Source organism: Eretmochelys imbricata, chromosome 11 (genome assembly GCF_965152235.1).
Source record: "Eretmochelys imbricata isolate rEreImb1 chromosome 11, rEreImb1.hap1, whole genome shotgun sequence".
Lineage (NCBI taxonomy): Eukaryota > Metazoa > Chordata > Testudines > Cheloniidae > Eretmochelys > Eretmochelys imbricata.
The window spans coordinates 74,090,387-74,111,738 of NC_135582.1; the positions used below are offsets into that span (position 1 = coordinate 74,090,387).

Genomic DNA, 21,352 nt, shown 5'->3' on the forward strand with positions numbered 1-21,352 from the left:
TGTGGTCTGGCTGCAGCAGCCTAGTTGTGAATTCCTCCCGGGGACGGGGGAAACTCTCAGTTGTTGTATCATTGGCATAGGAGCTAGCTCTGCCAATCAGCTCCTGCTCTTCCCTGGTGTAAGGAGCAGGAAGGGGGTATGTCAGAGGCAGATCACTTTAGAGATGGCATATGGTAGCCAGTTGTCTTAAGGTAGGATAGCCGTCGGATTACCTGATGGCCTGACCCTCCTGCACTGAATGGATATTTGTGTAGAAGAGAGACATTGGTTTTAAATAGATTTTTTACAGTTTGATTTCACTGTTGCATTGCAAGAGAGAGGGCGAGAGAGAAAGAAAAGAAAAATATTCAGTCCATACTGTAAGTGGTCTGGCAGCTGAGCTTAAATTGTAAATATGCAATAATGGGCTTTTTTATAACATTTTATAATATTGTTTTCTTGTTATAGTCCAAACTAGCCCCATCATGGAAGGTAGGTAGGCACAATTCCTCATTCTTGGATCAGCTACCAAAGTGTGTAAATATTTGTAGGATGCTGTTCTCCCCCAGAGACCAAAAGAAAGAAAAGTTTGCTCCTTCCTAAGCCATTAAGGACCATCATCAAAATCCTTTCAAATGCATTCTGTTTTCTTTGAAAAAAGAAAAGGAGTACTTGTGGCACCTGAGAGACTAACCAATTTATTTGAGCATGAGCTTTCGTGAGACAGCTCATGCTCAAATAAATTGGTTAGTCTCTCAGGTGCCACAAGTACTCCTTTTCTTTTTGCGAATACAGACTAACACGGCTGTTACTCTGAAACCATTCTATTTTCTTTGGTAAATTCTGTTTTGGATAATCTGTCATTATATGGAGTTTTTCAGTTCCTATGTTAGGTAGTTACAAAGAGTTTTGTAACTGATTTCTTCCCAACGTACCAAAGGCCGTTAATGAATGTGACTGTGTGCAAAAAAGTCTCAGGCCAAATCACAATTCCTGTTTTTCTTTTCTTTGCGCTAAATAACTTTAAGTGGATAAACCAGTATTTTTCCACCCCAGGAAAGACAATCAGCTTGGTCTGTAAGTTTGTTGGCCTACATTAATAACAGCAGTTAGATGTAAAGTGTGAGCCTTTGGTGCCTGTGCATGCCGGCTGGGAATTTGGGTATGCACGTCTAGCAGTGCACATGCTCAAGCAGTTGCCTGCTTATTGAAAATCAGGCCTTATAATGTCAAGTTTTTATAATGTCTGCATACCTGGATTTCTAATGGAAACAACAATAAGCAGTCAGTAGTGGCACCAGAAAGGGCAAGGATACAATAGTGTGTGTTGGCATTTTCAAAGGATCCTAAGGGAATTAGGCACCCAAACCCCATTGAAGGTCAGTGGTCAGTGAGCACCTAGTTCTCTTAGGCCACTTTGAAAATCCCAGTCTTCAAGATTATGGATCCTACATACATTTTAGATGTTGAGTCATGACTTGCCCTTATCTGTTTCCAGCTTCATCATTTAAGTTGCAGTATCAGTCATGTGAATCTCTACAAAATTTGACTGTACAGTAACATTTACTATCATGGGATTTACATTTTACCTAAATATGTGCCTTGTAATTTCAGTTGTAATTATATATTAGAGTGGAACAATAAGAGTAGTGATTTTGAAAACTGTAAATAAATCTGCTCAAAATTCTACAATTGTAGACGTCAAATTAAAGAAAATAAGTGTTCAGGTAGGATTAAAAAATTGCTTAAAACGAGAAGAAACCCACATTACCTTTACGTTGTGTGAGACACACAATACTGTGACAAGACAATAATGTGCAGAGTACTTAATGTATTTTATCTGGTTAATATCCTTTTCACAACATTTAATTTGTGAACTGTTTTTAACTCTAGGGGCCCGATTCTCCGCTACCTTGAACATTGTGCTCATCATTGCGCATCATTGTGCATCATTTATACTCATGCAATGAGTGGAAAGTGGGGTGTAAAATCCTTTAAAATTCGAATGGCAGCATTTTGCACTTGCACAAGTACAGATGACAACCAACATAAGGTGCAAGGAGAGTCACAATCCTGCTGTCTGTACCATTGCAATTGGGTAATAGAAAATGTTGAGGAAAGGGAATATTTTTATGTTTTTTCCTTATACCATTATAAATGATGCATTTAAATCCTGCTCTGCCCTTATTCGAATTGTGACTCTTTCTTTTTCTTTCTTGAGCGGGGGTGAGGGAGAATCTTTTAGACAAGTGTTTTTGGTACATATCTTATTACCTTGGCTGGAAAGGAATGTTCCATTTTATTACTGCAGCTCAGAGTAACAGAAGAGCTTTCAGATTTTAAAACATTAATATTTCAGTGAGCTAGGCACAGAATGTAAAAGCAAAATGTTTCAGGCATACTCCATTCACATTCTAGAAGAGATTTACCCGATTAGATTTGGTACAGAGAGTTACTTTCTTGAATTGAAGTTCTGCCCACTTGATACAGAAAATACTGATTTGGAGGGTGGGGAATGAAAATTTTTTAAGATATTTGTAAGGACAAACAGAGAAAAGCTCTAGGGCATTCTGTCACAACATGGTCTCACACACGCAGCCATAGTTATACTGGAAAAGATTCAGTTGTAATGGTGACTATTTTTGAAGTCTAATATTGTAATTAAGTGCCTTGAATTTTACAGTAAATTAGGATTTGAAATTAATTTTTAAATAATCCACTTTTTAAGAAGTGGCTTGAAAAGAGAATCTGGGTTTGAGGTCTTAACCAAACTGACCAAAGAGGTCAACAGACTCCAATAGTGCATCTTTAAAAGATCAGCCTCGTGTAAACTAAGCAAATGAATTAAAAATTGCCTCTAATTTTTTATCACTTTTATTTCTAAAGTGTATAGTAAATCCTTCTAATGCATTTTCTTGGGAGAGTTAGGAACATCGATATGCCGTACAGAATCAAATCACTGGGTCTTTCTATTTCATTATCCTGTCTCTAGCGGTAACCAGTTCCTAATGCTTGAAGGGTATATTGCAGGGAAAATATGCGGGGGGGGAGGGGTGCGGTGCATACTGCATATTTGAGGAGTGTGTTGCATTAGTACATATGAAATTGAAAACAACCCTTCCTGCTTATTGCAGGCAATCAGTTTCATGTCCTGAAGCATGACATTGTACTTGTGCTATGTGAGAAGAAAGTAGATGTAAACCCTGCAAACTCAGAATGACAGTAGTTTGCATTTGCACAAGGGTAAATGACAACTAGCATAAGGTTGGTTACATTAGAGGTCTGACCCTGTGTTCTTGCTAACACAAGTAGATCCATTGACATTAATTGGAATTCTGGTGCATGTACAATTTTACTCACTTGAATAAGGATTCCCGAGTTGGGCCATTGGTTTGCAGTTATCCAGCTTCTGATCTCCTGTGAAGATGAATTCCATAAATTATTCTAATATTCTGTGTTAAAGCATTTTTTTATTTCTGATGAAGGGCATTTATTCTCTTCTCTGCAGAAGCAATATAATGATCTGAACCTCAAATCATATGTTTATCCTGCCAAGAAAAGCCGGTTGGTTTTAGTACTGACCTTTAAAAATGATTGTTCCCACACCTTGGGGAATATTTTTCCAGCAATGAACCTGTAATGGCCAAAGTAGTTTTGTATTTTAAATTTAAATGGTAAAGCATTTACTTTTTCTCTGTGCAACACAGTGTCCTCAATTAGAGGAAGTTCAGTCCTACTCTTTCCCGTAGCTATAGATGTTAAAAACGGGGAATAATGCATAAATACTATACAAGATAAACTTCAGTGAACTACTGCTGTTGTCACTGTTTAACCAGGGGTGGGAAGAGTTTTAGAATTTAATTAGATTGGACTTTTTCTGAATTATGGTTCCTCTCCAAACTTACCTAAGGAGAATATGTAGCCCATCCTACCATCACCTCTTCTGTAAATGTATGAATTTATCTATATAAAATACTGTACCATCTGTTTTTTATCTGTAAGCACACACCCATGTGATATGTACATGCATGTCCCCTATATATAATAGGTGTATATTTGAGATAGAGACAGAGCAAAATCCAGTGTTCTTTCCCGGTGCTGAAGTCAAAAACAATAGCTAACCATTCTACTAGCCCACATCCTCTCTTCAACTTCAGTTTGTGTTGCTTGGTATTGCCCAAACAGCTCCTAATGGAGCAGAATAATTCAGAAAGAAGCAGACAGGTGGGCACTCTTATAGATATTTGTTGTAAAGCCCTGATTAATTGAACTTTGGTTAACTTAATCATTTAGTTAACGAGAGCTCCATTCTGTCCTCTGGAGCGGTAGTGTGTGTTTTCCTGCACTCAGAGGTTCCAAAACCTGGAGCAGAGTGAGGAATTGCCAGACAACTTCCCCTAATGGCTGAAAGGGTCAGCACTGGCCCCAGTGCACAGTGGAAAGACAGCTTTGGCAAACTGGTTGGCTTTCAAAGGAGCAACACTAATAGCAAATCTATCCTGCATCCTCTGGACCCCCTGATATTTCAAAGATTTTTGGTGCTCCCCAACATAAACTTATCTCTGACTTAAGGGAAGGCTAGAACTAAACTTTTCACTATGTCCGTTTTGTTTAAGCAAAAAATGTCATCCTTTATTCCCCAGAGTACACAATTGTGGAAAAACTGGTAGTTTTGTTCAGTGGTGTATTTGACCTAAACTCTCAAATCCTGGTCCAGACGTGTAACTGGGTGGAAGTGTAACATGTATCAGAGTCACCTACATTGTTGAGATTGGATAAATCTTGTTTCACAGGGATTCAGCCTCTTGACTCCCATGTTTAAAGGAAATAACACTGCTAAATTCCCATGTAACACATTGAATAGTTATCCCTAAGTGTGTGCTAATAAACTGCTTTCCATGTACCTTGAATCTTGTGTTGCCAAGTAACCTTGATGTGAAGACTTTAAAGCAAACTATTTTATGGAGCAAAGACCCTTCCAGGGATGTATCCGCTTGTTCCTTAATCCAAAAACCTGGAAGCATTTTATCAGCAGTTGTAATAGCACTTAATGTGAGAGTCATAGAAATGTAGTGTCCTTTTATAATGCTTTCTTGTACTCATGTCTGCCTAAATCTGTGCTTTCACCTGCTTTCATTTGTACATCTGCTTTTATAAACCGTACAGATTCGTCCTCTAGTAGTATTAATGATTCATTTCTTTTCCAAATACACTGAGAATTTCCAACAGGGAGAAGTCAGTGCATGATTGATAATACAATGCCACCTTAGAAGTTAAGAACACAGGACAGAGGGAGGGAGGGATAGCTCAGTGGTTTGAGCATTGGCCTGCTAAACCCAGGGTTGTGAGTTCAATTCTTGAGGGGGCCATTTAGGGACTGTGGCAAAAATTGGGGATTGGTCCTGATTTGAGTAGGGGTTTGGACTAGATGACCTCCTGAGGCCCCTTCCAACCCTGATATATATAATATGACTGGAATCCTGGATCACTGACTTCAGTCCCCACAATTCTACTACAATTTTGTTTTCCTAATGCTCTTCATCCGCTTGTGTAGGGTTTCTGTTCAATACAATGTGCTCTAGTCCACAGCAGAGGGGTTTTTTTTCCATGTCTCACGAGATAGTTTCTTTATTGCAAGCAATTTTTGTAACTTCTGCTGCAGGCCTTGTCTATGACACCTTGATGCTGAAACACCAGTGTACCTGTGGAAACACAAACAGCCACCCAGAGCATGCAGGGAGAATCCAGAGCATCTGGTCCCGGCTTCAAGAGACAGGCCTCCGTGGCAAGTGTGAGGTAATAAGTACTGCCACAGGAATGGGCAGACATGTAGTTTGTCATGTGTTTGGGAGGGAGAGAACAGACTTGACATTTTGGTTCTGCTGCAGGTTTTCATGTGTGCATTTTAAGGGACTCCAACATTCTGCTTTTAAAGACCAGCATCCTGAATTTGCAACTTGGATCTCTGATTGCCACATGGGCACACAAACTAGTACCAGATTCTGTTCTTAGATTTTCATGGATCTGACTGCAGGCTGGGTTCTTCCAAATGTGTCTTATGTTTAACCCATTCATACATAACTGTTTCTATTTGTCTGTTTGTATCTGCCATGAATGCTTTTCTGGTTGTCCACTTTCATTGCATTACTGTGACTTTTACAATCACAGAATTCATAGAACTCCATAGTGTATGTCTGGCCAACAGTTATTGCAATATTTGCAGTAGGAGTCAGTCGTGTAATTTTTTGGTATTACTCTCACTAAAGTGAAATACTTATATAGCATTGACTCTTGCAGGAGTTCAATATCTTTTGCTATTGTAAATTAAGTTTTGTATTTTAACCCCAGGCCATAATAACAGGAGTTATTGGTTAAACTCTATCCTTAATTTGCTATTTCCAGTGCTTCTGTGGCATTTTTTTTCCTTTTAATATTGTGGTGGACTTGATGGTCTAGCTAAGATTGATGTCCTGCAAAAGAAGAAGGGGTTTTAATGGGATTTATGGTCCTGCAGATCAGAGAGTCAGTATGGTTTGTATTAATTTAGTTGTCCATCTCTGCTGTGGAGACCAGGAGGAGACTAACGAAGGCACACAGATGTAACTAAATTCCTATAATATTGGTTTATCTTGAGGAAACTGCATATTGCACAGCTTCCTCTGATTAAGCTAGTTTGATTAGAAATAATTTCTGAGCAGTAAGGAAGGTTAACCACTTGGGGGCAGCATTGTCATTAGCTAAACTTCTAGTGCTTGCATCTTTATATAGAGAACAAGAAAGAGTTGAGACTGGTTTGTGTCTGAAAAGTCAAATTGAATGGAACTTTGGAATTATTCTCTCTCTCTCTTTTTTGAAAAATATACACAGGACAAACAAACTATTGTCATTTAGGTCAGCTTTTTACGAGCAATGCTTAAACCATGCGGTATTAATTGCCTCATCTCCTACCTCTGTATCGCAGTCAGTCTCCACGTGGCAATAAAGTGCTTTGATCTGTAAAGTTTAAACAACTGTTACCCACTTTAATTTGGCCCTTCAGACTGCTCCCAAGAGCGGAAATATGGGAGTTATGTTTGACACTCAACATTTTTCCTCCCACATTTCCCTGGTCTGTAATTATCTTCTGAACATTGGTAGCCTACAACCTCATCTTGACCCTGCTCTCCTGAAAGCCTTAACCATGTATTAATCACATCCTGTCTTTCCTTTGACAATATCCTTTCTTACAATCTTCCTCAGTCTCTAGTCTGTAACTTTCCGGGTGCCCAGAATGCTATGACTCCACTGCAGCATCCAGATTCCAATGGTCTTCCTGCTCCTTCTTCTCCACTGCTTTCCTAGTTCTCTCCAAACCCGTCTCACAGCCCCTTCCTTGTCTTCAAAATGGTGCCTGGACTCCTCCCCCTTTTCCGTCCCCTGGCTCATCTGCCTCCTTGCCACCCACTCACTTCATTCCTAATCTTGGAGTTCCTCTTTTCCTCCCCTCAGAGCCATTTTAATTGGGATCACTCATTAAGTTGTACTGACCCACTGAGTCATCTCTCTGGAACTTCCAAGCCCCTGAGTCACATCCTTCCTCTTCATCTCTTCTTAAAACTCTCCTGTAGGTTCTAGCTCTGTAAAGGGTTACACACTGGTGTGCAGTTAAGACTATGTATACAATATATTGTTTTGTATTTAGGCAATATCAGAATGCAGGATGCAAAATATCTATAACGGGTGACTGGGGAGGAAGAATTTTCAGGTTTGAGTGACTTGTGCTGGCATGTTGGAGTCTGCCTGTCCCTTGTTTGCACTGACTCTAAATAACCCTTTTCTCTTCCCCATAAGGCTGGGGTGCACTGCAAACTGTTGCAGATATCAAGCTTCATCTATAGGTCTTATGTCAGGGAACTTGAATGGCCCAGAGGAATTGGTAGGAGTGTCCTAGAGTTTGGCTTGATTTTTCATCCCTGACATTGGAAATAGAAAGCTCCTCCTAGGCACGTTGTATACTTATTAAATACAAAAACTCTACATCAAAAGGATGTTTTGGTTGTAAAGTGAAGCTCTGAGGTGTGCTTGTCTCCCCAAAGTATATGTACAACTATGTGTTTCCTGAGAAGAATAAAATACGTTTTACTAGAAATACAGAAAAAAGGTTTGAACAACATGAAATCTACAGTATCTAAGAAGACTATGATATTATTTAGAAGAGAGAGTGGTGTTTCTAGCCTCCCATTGGGCACAGACTTTGGGGAGACAAACACACTCAGAGCTTCACTTTACTTTTTTATTACACATGTAGGGTCAAGTCCTCCACTGGTGTTAATGGTAGTTCTCCTTTGAAATCAGCAGAGATGCAGCTGTTTTCCAGATGAAGATTTGGAGAACTGCTACCATTCTCCTCTATTTGTGCATAGTCAGATAATACAACTAACACAATGTATTATTCCAGAAAATCTTAAAAAAAAAAAAAGAAAAAAAAAGGCAGCAGTTGAGGACAAGTCAGTTCATCTGTCCAGAGAACAAGAATGTCATGTAGGCAGGGGGAAAACACGAAAGAGAGAAGGGGTAAAGGAATAATTGAAACAGATTGATCATGAGCAGGAAGGGAAGGCAGAAAAGAGGGGAAAGAATTTTTTCTTGGAGGTTATTTTCAAACTCGTTGGGGCTAGTGTTTTTGCAGCTACTTCGTCTGTAACTTGACTGTGTGTTTTGCATCAGCATTTATCCTCAGAAAATCTTAGCAGTAGAGTTTAAGGAAAATAAAAACAGAAGCCGAACTTAACTGGACAGGTGACTCAAATCATGAAAGTGGAAGAAGCTTCCTGCTGTGCTTTGTTTTCTTGGTTTAAGGCTTAAGGACTTTATAAAACTACCTCCTGTGCAAATACATTTTTAAACACCAGAATACGGCTTGCACCACGGATTCGAGACATCCCTTCTGATTAGCTTGATTTGTGTACCAGCATTATGCCCTACAACGTTGTCTGAAAGAAGATGCTGCCTTTGTACAGTTTAACAGGTGTCAGTGTGGCTCACTAGGTAGTGCACTCCTCTCTGGAATATCAGACATTCTAGTTGCCCAAGATTTTGAGCCCACAGCCAGCGGGGAGACTTCTGCACTAGAACAGGTGCTGAATTGTTGGAAGTATTGCTGTGCTCTGAATGAGATGTGAACCACATCCTTCCAGTTTCTGTAGTCCTGATGACTGCCCTCATGTAAAATTAAGATATTTCATGGCAGTCCTTTCAAAACAGTAGGGATAATCCTTGGCTTGTGCTCCCATATGCATCTCTTCAGGACTGCGAGGAACAGTTTGGCCCTATCTTTAGAGGAAGTTCTGCCTTTTTCTTTTAGGAAGTTTTTAAATTGTACATTTTGGACATATAACATAATGCTAAAAGGCAGGACTATGGGAGTTTTAATAAGTTGTCCCTTCTTGGTCTAGGCTGCAGTGGGTCTGTAGAAGAGGTGTGTAATCTGCTGAGCACTTTGTAAAGTGTGCACAACGGCCTTGTGAATGTCTCCAATGTGCCAGTTCTTTGGCAGAGTATTCCATAGTTTCTGGTGCTCCTAGGACCTCCACATGCTGTGAACAGAGCACACTGATACAGGAATTCTCATATTAGTATATTGAAAATACAAATCATGCTGTCAGGAAAATGCCAAAGTTCATTCTATTCTAAAGGAAAGCCACACAAAAAAAATAACTCATTTTAGAGACACTGTGACCAAAAATACCCCAAGCACATTAGGATAAATTCTGAACCACCTAAAACACTTGTGTTTTTACACTCATATGTTTCATAAACAAAACAACTTTTGCAGCACACTTAGCCCCCAAAAATTCTCGTTTCCACATCACCAAACGTAACGCTTTCTTGTCCAAGCTGTGTATTTCCTTTGTGACATTTTAGAGAAGGTTACAAACCCCTACTTAAAATGGAAAGTCTGTCACTTCCTTAGCTCTGGAAAGTTACTGCCTTTTCCCTAGAATGAGAGAGAATCCAAATGCCATTTTCATGTTGGGTAAAGTTCATTCTTATATCGGGGATCAGGCCAAAGTCTGTGCACTGCTTAAGTCCCACTCAACACCTCAAAATAGCACTTCATTGTTACACAGGCCTTCTGCTGGCCCACTGCACAGAGGTGAATTTCAGTAGTAGCAATTAGACCTGAGTGAAAATTAGTTAAACATTAAGCCTTGCCCGGAATGCAGACTGAACTTTTTTGAAATTAGGGAAAAGGTCCAAGTTGTAAAACCTTCTGGGTGAAATCCTGGCCCCATTGAAGTCAATGGGAGTTTTGCCATTGATTACACTGAAGCCAGGATTTCATTCTCTGTGTTCATCTACACTTGCTGGTTCCAGCTGTAAATAAGAGCATGGAGGAGAAACATTGTTCTGTTTTTTTTTCTGGCATACCCTGAATCAGGTCGGAATCTCAAGTCTGACTTTGCATGATCTCCAGCCCAGTTTTTAGAGCAAAAAGATTTTGATTAATCCTTAGTTGCTCCTCTGAAGAGAAGCCCCAAAGTCTTTGCCATTCAGCTATTATTAGTTGTGGTGGGATTTCTTTGTGCAGGTTTGGAACACTGTTCTTCCATCAAGGAGCATCTTATGTGGGTGCCTCTTATTCATGGAAATGATTTATACTACTAAATCCTGACACATCAATATGAGAATAGCTGCTGTGCAATTCAGCAAAGGTTTTGGCGCATGTATTTTTTAAGAAGTCCAAAAGGTTATTTTACATATAAATTAATGGGATTAAGCAGAAATCCTTCTCATGACTAAAAATGTATCTTTGTGAGTAAACAAAATAAGAATTTTTGCATAAGTTTAATAAAAATATTTGTCAGCAGAAAATTGTTTTTAACCTGTAATTTAAATAAAACAAACCCTTAGTGCAATATAACTTCCAACAGTATTTCCTTTTTGCCAAAGGGAAATAAAGAGACAAGCTAGGCAATTGTAGTAAATATAATTGTACCACTTCTTTCCTTTCCCCCTGCAGTGTATTCGTGGAAGAAAAGCAACTCTTGAAGAGCTACAGACAGTTCACTCGGAGGCACATACGCTGCTGTATGGCACAAACCCTTTGAACAGACAGAAACTGGACAGCAAGAAACTTCTAGGTACAGCAGGGGATCGTGCTTCACTATCTCTTTGGTCCTACATTCATAAAGTAACGTAGTTAGCTATAACACTGACCCCGGTAGTTACTGAGTGTACACCACTCTGAATGCCACAGGTCATCTCTGCTGCGCTTCAGTGGGACGGGTGATAGAGTGTTTGGTTTCCTCTTCCTTCCAGGGTACATCTATGCTGGGGAAAAAAACATGGCAGTGAGCCTCTGAGCCTGGGTCAGGTGACTTCAGCCAGCACTTCAGGGCTGCAGGTAGCAATGTAGATGTTCCTATTCGGGTGGGAGCCCAAGATCCTTCTCCCTCACTGAGTTTCAGAGCCCGACTCCAGACCGAGTGGGGATGTCTACTCTGCTACTTTTAGCCCTGTAGAGTGAGCCTGAGTCAGTTGACCCAGACTCCTGAGACTCACTGCCGTGGTTTGGTTTTTTTTGCAATATAGAAATACCTTTATTTCCTCTATTTAAAGTGCCAAAGACCTAGAGGGACTGCCACCAAGGAGGAGAAGGTAGTTTAGTCTCCATACCCATTTTACCCTTGGACTCTCTGCTGTGCTTGTCACAGGATACCAGCTGGTGTATAGAATTTGTGATGCTGGTCCTGTCCCCCTAAGAACCGGATTCACACCATCAAACAGTGGTCAGATGGTGAGAGATGGTGACCGCAGGCAGATTTGAAATGGTGATCTAAAAGAGGGCTCTTAGCTTTTCCAGACTACTGTCCCCCTCTCAGGAGTCTGATTTGTCTTGTGTACCCACAAGTTTCACCTCACTTCAGAAACTACTTGCTTACAAAATCAGACATAAAAATGCAAAAGTGTCACAGCACACTATTACTGAAAAATTACTTACTCTTTCATTTTTACTATATAATTACAAAATAAATCAATTGGAATATAAATATTGTGCTTACATATAGTGTATAGTAGATAGAACCATATAAACAAGTCATTGTATGAAATTTTAGTTTGTACTGATTTCACTAGTGATTTTTCTGTAGCCTGTTGTAAAACTAGACAAATATATAGATGAGTTGATGTACCCCTGGAAGACCTCTGCGTACCCCTAGGGGTACAAGTACCTCAGTTGAGAACCACTGGTCTAAAAGAGAAAGGTTCTGTATCCCCTTACCAGTCCCCTAACCCATCTAGTCCCATGTTCATCTTTTTCTGATGGTCCCATGCTTCATTGTTGTCAAGTGGATGAATTTTGTGTGTATTATATGTGATATGTATCATATTAAAATTACGCAGCCCTGTTAGGGTGCTCATTTCACCAAGCTAGTTCCTGGGAGCTGGGTGGGAAAAGGAAGATCTGCAGAGTAACTGCTTCTTGCTAGGTTGTTTTCCAAGTATTACTGGCTGAGTGGCAAAGCATTCATTGTAATTATATAGTGGATCCTCTGAGGTTATTTTTTCCCTCTGAAGATTGGAGCCTTCCTGAATAAGGAAGAGTATATTAGTCATAGACTGTAGACTTTCCCTCTTTCCTACTGTACAAACTAGGGATTGCTGCTCAGAAAAATACTGTACCAGTAACACCCAAGTCACATTTAAATGAACGTCTTACCTGAGTATACTCATGCAGACACCTTCTCTTCTTTTGTAATTTTCAAGTGCCTGTTACCAGCATCAGGTGATAGGTTTGAATAATAGTTTTGGAAGTTCTCATCTGGGAGTCCAGAGTAAGAGACATGGTCCTGGAATCTGCAGTTTGAGAAAACCATAGCTGGGATTGATGGTGTGAAAAGGGGATTAACCTGATGGTCTTCAGTGGGGCTAATACTCACAGTCAGAGAGCTGGCAAGGCTTTGCTCCAAGTTCAGTAGCTACGTAAAAACCCCAAAGAGGAAAACTATACAGCAGGTGTTTAAAAATCTAGCCAGCACTGTGGTTATTGCTAAGTTTGAGACAGTTACCGCCTCTTCAAAATCCAGAGAAATCTGAGCTGCGAACTTCTGGCTGTGTGAGTGGCACATGCACTCTGTAAAGAAAGTCAAACGTCATGTCTTCGACGGTATAAAACTCTTGCTGTGTGTTAGACAAATAAGCAACATATACATCTTCTCCCCCACCGGATCATGACTGCCACCTTTTTTAAATGAAACCGAGCATGCCATCAAAAACGTGGGCAGCTGGGGGTGGTGTTTATTAGGTAGAACAGTGCTATTCCAAAGGTGTATCTGATACTTGGAGTAGTACAGAAGCGAAGGACTGCTGCCTATGCCCCACCCATATGCCTTGAGGTCTGGATTGCCTTGAGGTCTGTGATGTAATCCAAGCATTTTCCAAGCACTTACGATTCATAGGAATATAAGAATTGCCAGAATGGATCAGAAACATGGTCCATTTAGTCCGGTATCCTGTCTATGACAGTGGCCAGCACCAGCGGCTTCAGAGGAAAATGGAAAAAACTGCACAGTAGGTAGATGTGGGTTAATCTGCTCCCATAAAGGTCTCATTCTAATCCCTAATAATTAGAGATTGTTTTAAACTTTGAGGCATGAGTTTTAATATCCTTTCCAATCTACTTTTTTCATACAGGTTATTATAACTGGATATTCTTGTTATGCATGTAAATACCAAATCGTCTTTAGGTAGTCTGTTATAAATATCACATTTGTACATTGTCAATTTACTATTATAAATATTATAAAATTCCCTCTTTGAATCTTGCTAAATTCTTGGTCTCGATGATCTCCTGTAGCTATGAGTTCCATGGTCAAATTATGCACTATCTGAAAAAGTATCTCCTTTGAACAGTTTTGTATTTGGCACCTTTTGGTTTCATTAAATGTCCTCTTGTTCTTCTGATACAAGACAGGGAGAACAAAAGCTCCCAATCTACTTTTCACCATTTTCTATACTTTCATCATTTCCCTGCTGGAAAATTGTCCTGCGAGTCACGCAGTGTAAAATCCATCTACGGATGCTGTTTGCTTTTTCTCTAAGTTCGTTGCTGTTGTGAAAAGAAGTAGTTTTAAATGTTTTACTTAGATGTCTGTTTTCATGATGGGCACACTTACACATTTTGACTGTTCAGAAACATGATGCCGTCTTAAGTTTCCTGACAGATATAAAGTATTTTATCAACACAAAGGGTACATAAAAATCAGCCTTTTAAAAAAAAAATCTAATTTTTATTTCAACCAGATAATCATTATCTAGTAAATAAGAAATGTCATTCACCTTTCTCTAACAAAAAGTGTAAAAAAAGAAAAAAATCAAGACCCTAAATAAATGTATATTAAGTTTTATATAATTGTTTAAATAAATGTGTATAGATATACTATATTTTTCTGGTTAGCAAATTAGTACCAAATTATATCAACAAGTGAGAATCTATCTTTCTTTAGGAAAGTAACTAAAAAAGTACAAATGTAGAACAAGAATTAAAATTGATGATTTAAATCAGAGTTTCCTGTTAACTGATTTTAAACACTGATTAAATTTGATTATGTAAATAGTTTTGATTTGAATCAATAATCTTTGACACTGATATTAGAAGGGCCCCAAAGTAGGCCACTATAAATATTTTATTAATATTTAGCAATCCATGTGTTGTCTTCCAAAAAACTATCATTATTGCTATTCTTCATTGTGTATTTGATACTTGCTTATATCCCTTTACCTGCACTTAAGTTTATAGCTGCCCCTGCCAGCTGCAATCCATAGAAAATTGCAATCCATAGAAAAATAGTGGTCAGGAATATTAGACCTTTAGATTTTGCCACATTGCCAAGGAGAGACTAATCTACCACCCCACAGTGACCTGCCGCAGTAATACTTCTTCTTACTGAAAACCCTAACACCTGACATTCACACAGGGACGCATACTACCCTTTGTCTTCATATAGAAATCCCGGTTGTGGCCACAGGATTTCCACATAATGAAAAAGAGGAAAAAGTGGCCCTGATTTGGCAAAAGTAGTGATATATCCTGCAATCATACCTCAAAAATAATTAGCCCCATAAAACCAAACATATAATACCGTGTATTTTACTTCGCATTCAGAAGAAAGTTTCTGAATCAAAATTTCCAAACACTTCAGAGTAATTTTAAGGCAAAGAAAAAAATAAATACACAAATATAAGTTAAAAGCAAACACCAATTAGACAGGACTTTGAAACAGTCTCTCTTTGCCCACATGTATAAACTAATCAGAAAAGGGAAAACTTGTTTTCAAAAAAATCCTTGCTTTTTCAGTTCAGAAACACATAATTCTAAACACAGAGCTTGTCACATCTCTAAAATTGTACCCTGTTTAGAGGATAGCTTGACAATTACTGACTTCCATTCTGTTCTGTCAGTCCCTTCTGGCCTGAAACTCGCCTACTCTGACAATTTGGACAATTTTGCCAACTTGTACATGTTTCTTGATTGAAATTTTAAAACTACCAGGGAGATCTTGAGGAGGGAGGGATAGCTCAGTAGTTTGAGCATTGGTCTGCTAAACCCAGGGTTGTGAGTTCAACCCTTGAGGAGGCCATTTAGGGATCTGGGGCAAAAATTGGGGATTGGTCCTGCTATGAGCAGGGGGTTGGACTAGATGACCTCCTGAGGTCTCTTCCAACCCTGATATTCTAGGATTCTATGATCTTAGATTTAACCATTTACAATGACAGTTTTTAAATGTAAACCATGAAAGACATCCCTCCTCAACATTCACAATTTAGAAGTGTGTGATCGGTCACATTCACAGCGTTTAACTGAAAAGACTCATAAGTAGCTGTTGGAAAAGAATAGAGATTCCACAGACATACATGCTTGGAAGGAGGTTGTGGTAGGGGTGGGGAGGACATCCGTGAGACAATAGTGTCTCTCTTGTGGAGACAGGGAAAAACAGAGAAATAGAAGAGATAGGATTAAAATATTGCGAATACTTATAAGTAAATTACGAAAATCAGAGGAAGGCAAAAGGTCACAGGTAAAGTAGGATAGAGAGAAAGAAAAGAGATGGGGAAAGGAAGTAATAGGGGAGATGGCGTGAAAGTAAATGAATAGCAGAACGAATGGCTGAAGAGATTATCCTTCGGCAATATGTTATCAAAGTGGTATGTTTTATAGTCCAAACCAACCAACCAAAAAAATGTTTACATATTCTCTAGCGGATATTGTTTTCCTTTAACAAAGCTAGTTCTCCTTCGAGTGCTTGCTTATGTCAATTCCATTCTAGGTGTGTGCACCCCCACGTGCACAGTCGTTGGAGACTTTTGCCTTAGTGGTATCCGTAGGATCAGCTGCAGTGCCCCTTTGAGTTCCGCACTCATGAGTTGGTATATCAGGCGCTGCCACCCTACACCCTCTCAGTTCCTTCTTACCGCCCCTGACGGTTGGTCGGAGCACCTTGTCTTGCACTGCAAGAGTGTTAGCGGTTCTTTCAGACCATTGTTCTGTCTCCTTTATAGTTAGTTGTTAGTTGCTTCGTTTGATCATTAAGTGTTAGGTAATAGTTTTACTAGTTAGAGTCCTGGCTGGGACTTTGGAGAGGGGCATGTCCCGTTCCCCAGGCTTTAAGCCATGTTCATCGTGTACCTGGCCAATGCCCATTAGTGACCCCCACGAGAGCTGTTTGAAGTGTCTGGGGGAATCACACAGAAAAGACAAGCGCAGTATCTGCAAAACCTTTCGCCCTCAAGCTCAGAAGGAGCAGGATCTCCACGTGAGGGTCCTCCTCATGGAGGCTGCGCTTCGTCCTGCCTCGGAGCCCTCCCAATCGGACTTCACATCTAGTACTTGGGTTCGGCACCAGAACCCACCTGGCACCGTTCCCCCTCGTCGGTGCCCGAGAAGCAGCTGAAGCCCAAGGGCCCGTCGGCACCGCAAGACAAGGAGGCTTCAGGCAAAGGACCTGTGTTAGGCCCCGTGCCCACCCCGGAGCTACACACGAGTACCACTGTGATTGGACCCCCTAACCCAGCCAGGGATCCGACTCCTGGGAGCGGCAGGGGACCCCTGTGCCCAAGGCAGCCCTGGCAGGCAAGGACCAAGTAGGCTGGCTGGCACCGCAGATGCCAAGCCAGGCAATGGACCCGGTTAAGGCCCAGATCCTAAGGGTAAGCCAGTTATGGGACCTCCCTCTAAAGCAATGGAGAGTCCCCGGACTTCAGGCATTGATCCCCCTCACCACAGCCTTGGCTTCTGGTTAGAAGACCCAGGGTATGGACCCAAGTTATGATGCCATTCCCTGTACCCGTGGTACCACAAGGCCTCCTGCCAGAGATCGCTGCGGCACAGATCCCCATTTCCTAGGCAGTCCCCCCAGCATCAATCCCCCTCAGTGCGGGATTGTTCCCGGTCACGGCACCAGTCTCTGACTGCCCAGTACCGCTCTTTGGGCTGGCACCATTCCTCACCCCTTCCTTACCGGTCACCGACAAGGGTCAGCCGACAGACTCAGGTATCTACGCTCCTCCCTGCTTGCTGGAAGGGCACTGGTCTGAGTCGGAGGGAGAGTTCAGCCCCTCACCGATGGCCTGTGACACCAGCATGGTCCCAGTGGTGGTGGTGGCATGGCAGGAGGGGCAGTGGCCCAATCAGTGGCAGTACTGAAGCCCATGGGTTGTACCTGTCATGCCAGTCCCGTATTCCCACCATTCCTCTCAGGCCGCATCAGACAAACTGCCTCCAGCCCAGTCAGATCCAGCATAGGAGCATGGTGCTGACTCCGATGCAGGTGCGGCACAGCGGACCCCAACACCCAAGGAGCCATCCCTGGACAGGCAAGGGAAAGCCACCCCTCTCCTGCGGTACAGTCTTCTTCATCATCTCCAGACGAGCCAGTAGCGGGCCCCTCGCAAGCGAGCAGCGCTCCCCAACGACTTCATAGAGCACCAGATACTGCTCAAAAGGGTGTCTGCTAACCTGAGCTTGGAGGTCAAGGAGCTAGCGAAGGAGTCTGATGACCTCTTCAATGTCATGCCTCCACTCCAGTTTGGATCACGTTGCCTGTCCAACCAGGGGTCCTGAAAAGTGCCAAGTCTGTGTGGCAGACCCCCTCTTCCATTCTGCCTACCTCCAAGAAAGCTGAAAAGAAATATTATGTCTTAGCAAAGGGAGTTGACTATCAGTACACCACCCCCGCCCCCCCAGCAGGGTCTCTGGTAGTGTCTGCCATGAACAAAAGGGACAGGCCAGTGGCACACCCAAAAATAAAGACTCCAAGAGACTGGACTTATTTGGCAGAAAAATTTATTCAACCACCAGCCTGCAATTTCGGGTGTCTCACCATCAGACCCTGCTGGCAGGTATCAACAGGTTATCTCAAGTGCTTATATACAAATGCACAAAGCCTTGGAAACAAGCAGGGAGAACTGGAGGTCCTGGTGATGTCAAGGAACTATGACGTGATTGGAATAACAGAGACTTGGTGGGATAACTCACATGACTGGAGTACTGTCATGGATGGTTATAAACTGTTCAGGAAGGACAGGCAGGGCAGAAAAGGTGGGGGAGTAGCACTGTATGTAAGGGAGCAGTATGACTGCACAGAGCTCCGGTACGAAACTGTAGAAAAACCTGAGTGTCTCTGGATTAAGTTTAGAAGTGTGTGCAACAAGAGTGATGTAGTGGTGGGAGTCTGCTATAGACCACCGGACCAGGGGGATGAGGTAGATGAGGCTTTCTTCCGGCAGCTCACGGAAGCTACTAGATCGCATGCCCTGATTCTCATGGGTGACTTTAATTTTCCTGATATCTGCTGGGAGAGCAATACAGCGGTGCATAGACAATCCAGGAAGTTTTTGGAAAGCGTAGGGGACAATTTCCTGGCGCAAGTGCTAGAGGAGCCAACTAGGGGGGGCGCTTTTCTTGACCTGCTGCTCACAAACCAGGTAGAATTAGTGGGGGAAGCAAAAGTGGATGGGAATCTGGGAGGCAGTGACCATGAGTTGGTTGAGTTCAGGATCCTGACGCAGGGAAGAAAGGTAAGCAGCAGGATACGGACCCTGGACTTCAGGAAAGCAGACTTCGACTCCCTCAGGGAACGGTTGGCCAGGATCCCCTGGGGGACTAACTTGAAGGGGAAAGGAGTCCAGGAGAGCTGGCTGTATTTCAAGGAATCCCTGTTGAGGTTACAGGGACAAACCATCCCCATGAGTCGAAAGAATAGTAAATATGGCAGGCGACCAGCTTGGCTTAATGGTGAAATCCTAGCGGATCTTAAACATAAAAAAGAAGCTTACAAGAAGTGGAAGGTTGGACATATGACCAGGGAAGAGTATAAAAATATTCCTCGGGCATGTAGGAATGATATCAGGAGGCCAAATCGCACCTGGAGCTGCAGCTAGCAAGAGATGTCAAGAGTAACAAGAAGGGTTTCTTCAGGTATGTTGGCAACAAGAAGAAAGCCAAGGAAAGTGTGGGCCCCTTACTGAATGAGGGAGGCAACCTAGTGACAGAGGATGTGGAAAAAGCTAATGTACTCAATGCTTTTTTTGCCTCTGTTTTCACTAACAAGGTCAGCTCCCAGACTGCTGCGCTGGGCATCACAAAATGGGGAAGAGATGGCCAGCCCTCTGTGGAGATAGAGGTGGTTAGGGACTATTTAGAAAAGCTGGACGTGCACAAGTCCATGGGGCCGGACGAGTTGCATCCGAGAGTGCTGAAGGAATTGGCGGCTGTGATTGCAGAGCCATTGGCCATTATCTTTGAAAACTCGTGGCGAACCGGGGAAGTCCCGGATGACTGGAAAAGGCTAATGTAGTGCCAATCTTTAAAAAAGGGAAGAAGGAGGATCCTGGGAACTACAGGCCAGTCAGCCTCACCTCAGTCCCTGGAAAAATCATGGAGCAGGTCCTCAAAGAATCTATCCTGATGCACTTGCATGAGAGGAAAGTGATCAGGAACAGCCAGCATGGATTCACCAAGGGAAGGTCATGCCTGACTAATCTAATCGCCTTTTATGATGAGATTACTGGTTCTGTGGATGAAGGGAAAGCAGTGGATGTATTGTTTCTTGACTTTAGCAAAGCTTTTGACACGGTCTCCCACAGTATTCTTGTCAGCAAGTTAAGGAAGTATGGGCTGGATGAGTGCACTATAAGGTGGGTAGAAAACTGGCTAGATTGTCGGGCTCAACGGGTAGTGATCAATGGCTCCATGTCTAGTTGGCAGCCGGTATCAAGTGGAGTGCCCCAAGGGTCGGTCCTGGGGCCGGTTTTGTTCAATACCTTCATAAATGATCTGGAGGATGGTGTGGATTGCATTCTCAGCAAATTTGCGGATGATACTAAACTGGGAGGAGTGGTAGATACGCTGGAGGGGAGGGATAGGATACAGAAGGACCTAGACAAATTGGAGGATTGGGCCAAAAGAAATCTGATGAGGTTCAATAAGGATAAGTGCAGGGTCCTGCACTTAGGATGGAAGAATCCAATGCACCGCTACAGACTAGGGACCGAATGGCTAGGCAGCAGTTCTGCGGAAAAGGACCTAGGGGTGACAGTGGACGAGAAGCTGGATATGAGTCAGCAGTGTGCCCTTGTTGCCAAGAAGGCCAATGGCATTTTGGGATGTATAAGTAGGGGCATAGCGAGCAGATCGAGGGACGTGATCGTTCCCCTCTATTCGACATTGGTGAGGCCTCATCTGGAGTACTGTGTCCAGTTTTGGGCCCCACACTACAAGAAGGATGTGGATAATTTGGAGAGAGTCCAGCGAAGGGCAACAAAAATGATTAGGGGTCTAGAACACATGACTTATGAGGAGAGGCTGAGGGAGCTGGGATTGTTTAGCCTGCAGAAGAGAAGAATGAGGGGGGATTTGATAGCTGCTTTCAACTACCTGAAAGGGGGTTCCAAAGAGGATGGCTCTAGACTGTTCTCAGTGGTAGAAGAGGACAGAACGAGGAGTAATGGTCTCAAGTTGCAGTGGGGGAGGTTTAGATTGGATATTAGGAAAAACTTTTTCACTAAGAGGGTGGTGAAACACTGGAATGCGTTACCTAGGGAGGTGGTAGAATCTCCTTCCTTAGAGGTTTTTAAGGTCAGGCTTGACAAAGCCCTGGCTGGGATGATTTAACTGGGAATTGGTCCTGCTTCGAGCAGGGGGTTGGACTAGATGACCTTCAGGGGTCCCTTCCAACCCTGATATTCTATGATTCTATGATTCTAACTTCAACTTGTGGGACTCCATCAGCAAATTCAATGAGGCCTTCTACAGAACTGAGCCCAGGAGTTTGCCACCGTGGTGGAAGAGGGTAAAGCGGTGGCGAGAGGTGCCCTCCAGATGGCCTCAAATGCT

At 42.2% G+C, this 21,352-nt stretch overlaps 1 protein-coding gene across 12 annotated transcripts in view; it reads left to right on the forward strand.

The window, feature by feature from the left end:
- The window catches only part of HDAC4 (histone deacetylase 4), a 474,722-nt gene that overhangs the window by 389,567 nt on the left and 63,803 nt on the right, over positions 1-21,352 (forward strand). For all 12 annotated transcript variants that reach the window (XM_077830169.1, XM_077830172.1, XM_077830164.1 and 9 more), the window contains 2 exons: positions 5,642-5,775; positions 10,982-11,102. In XM_077830169.1, the coding sequence (XP_077686295.1) occupies positions 5,642-5,775; positions 10,982-11,102 (255 nt within the window). The remainder of the gene's footprint in view (positions 1-5,641; positions 5,776-10,981; positions 11,103-21,352) is intronic.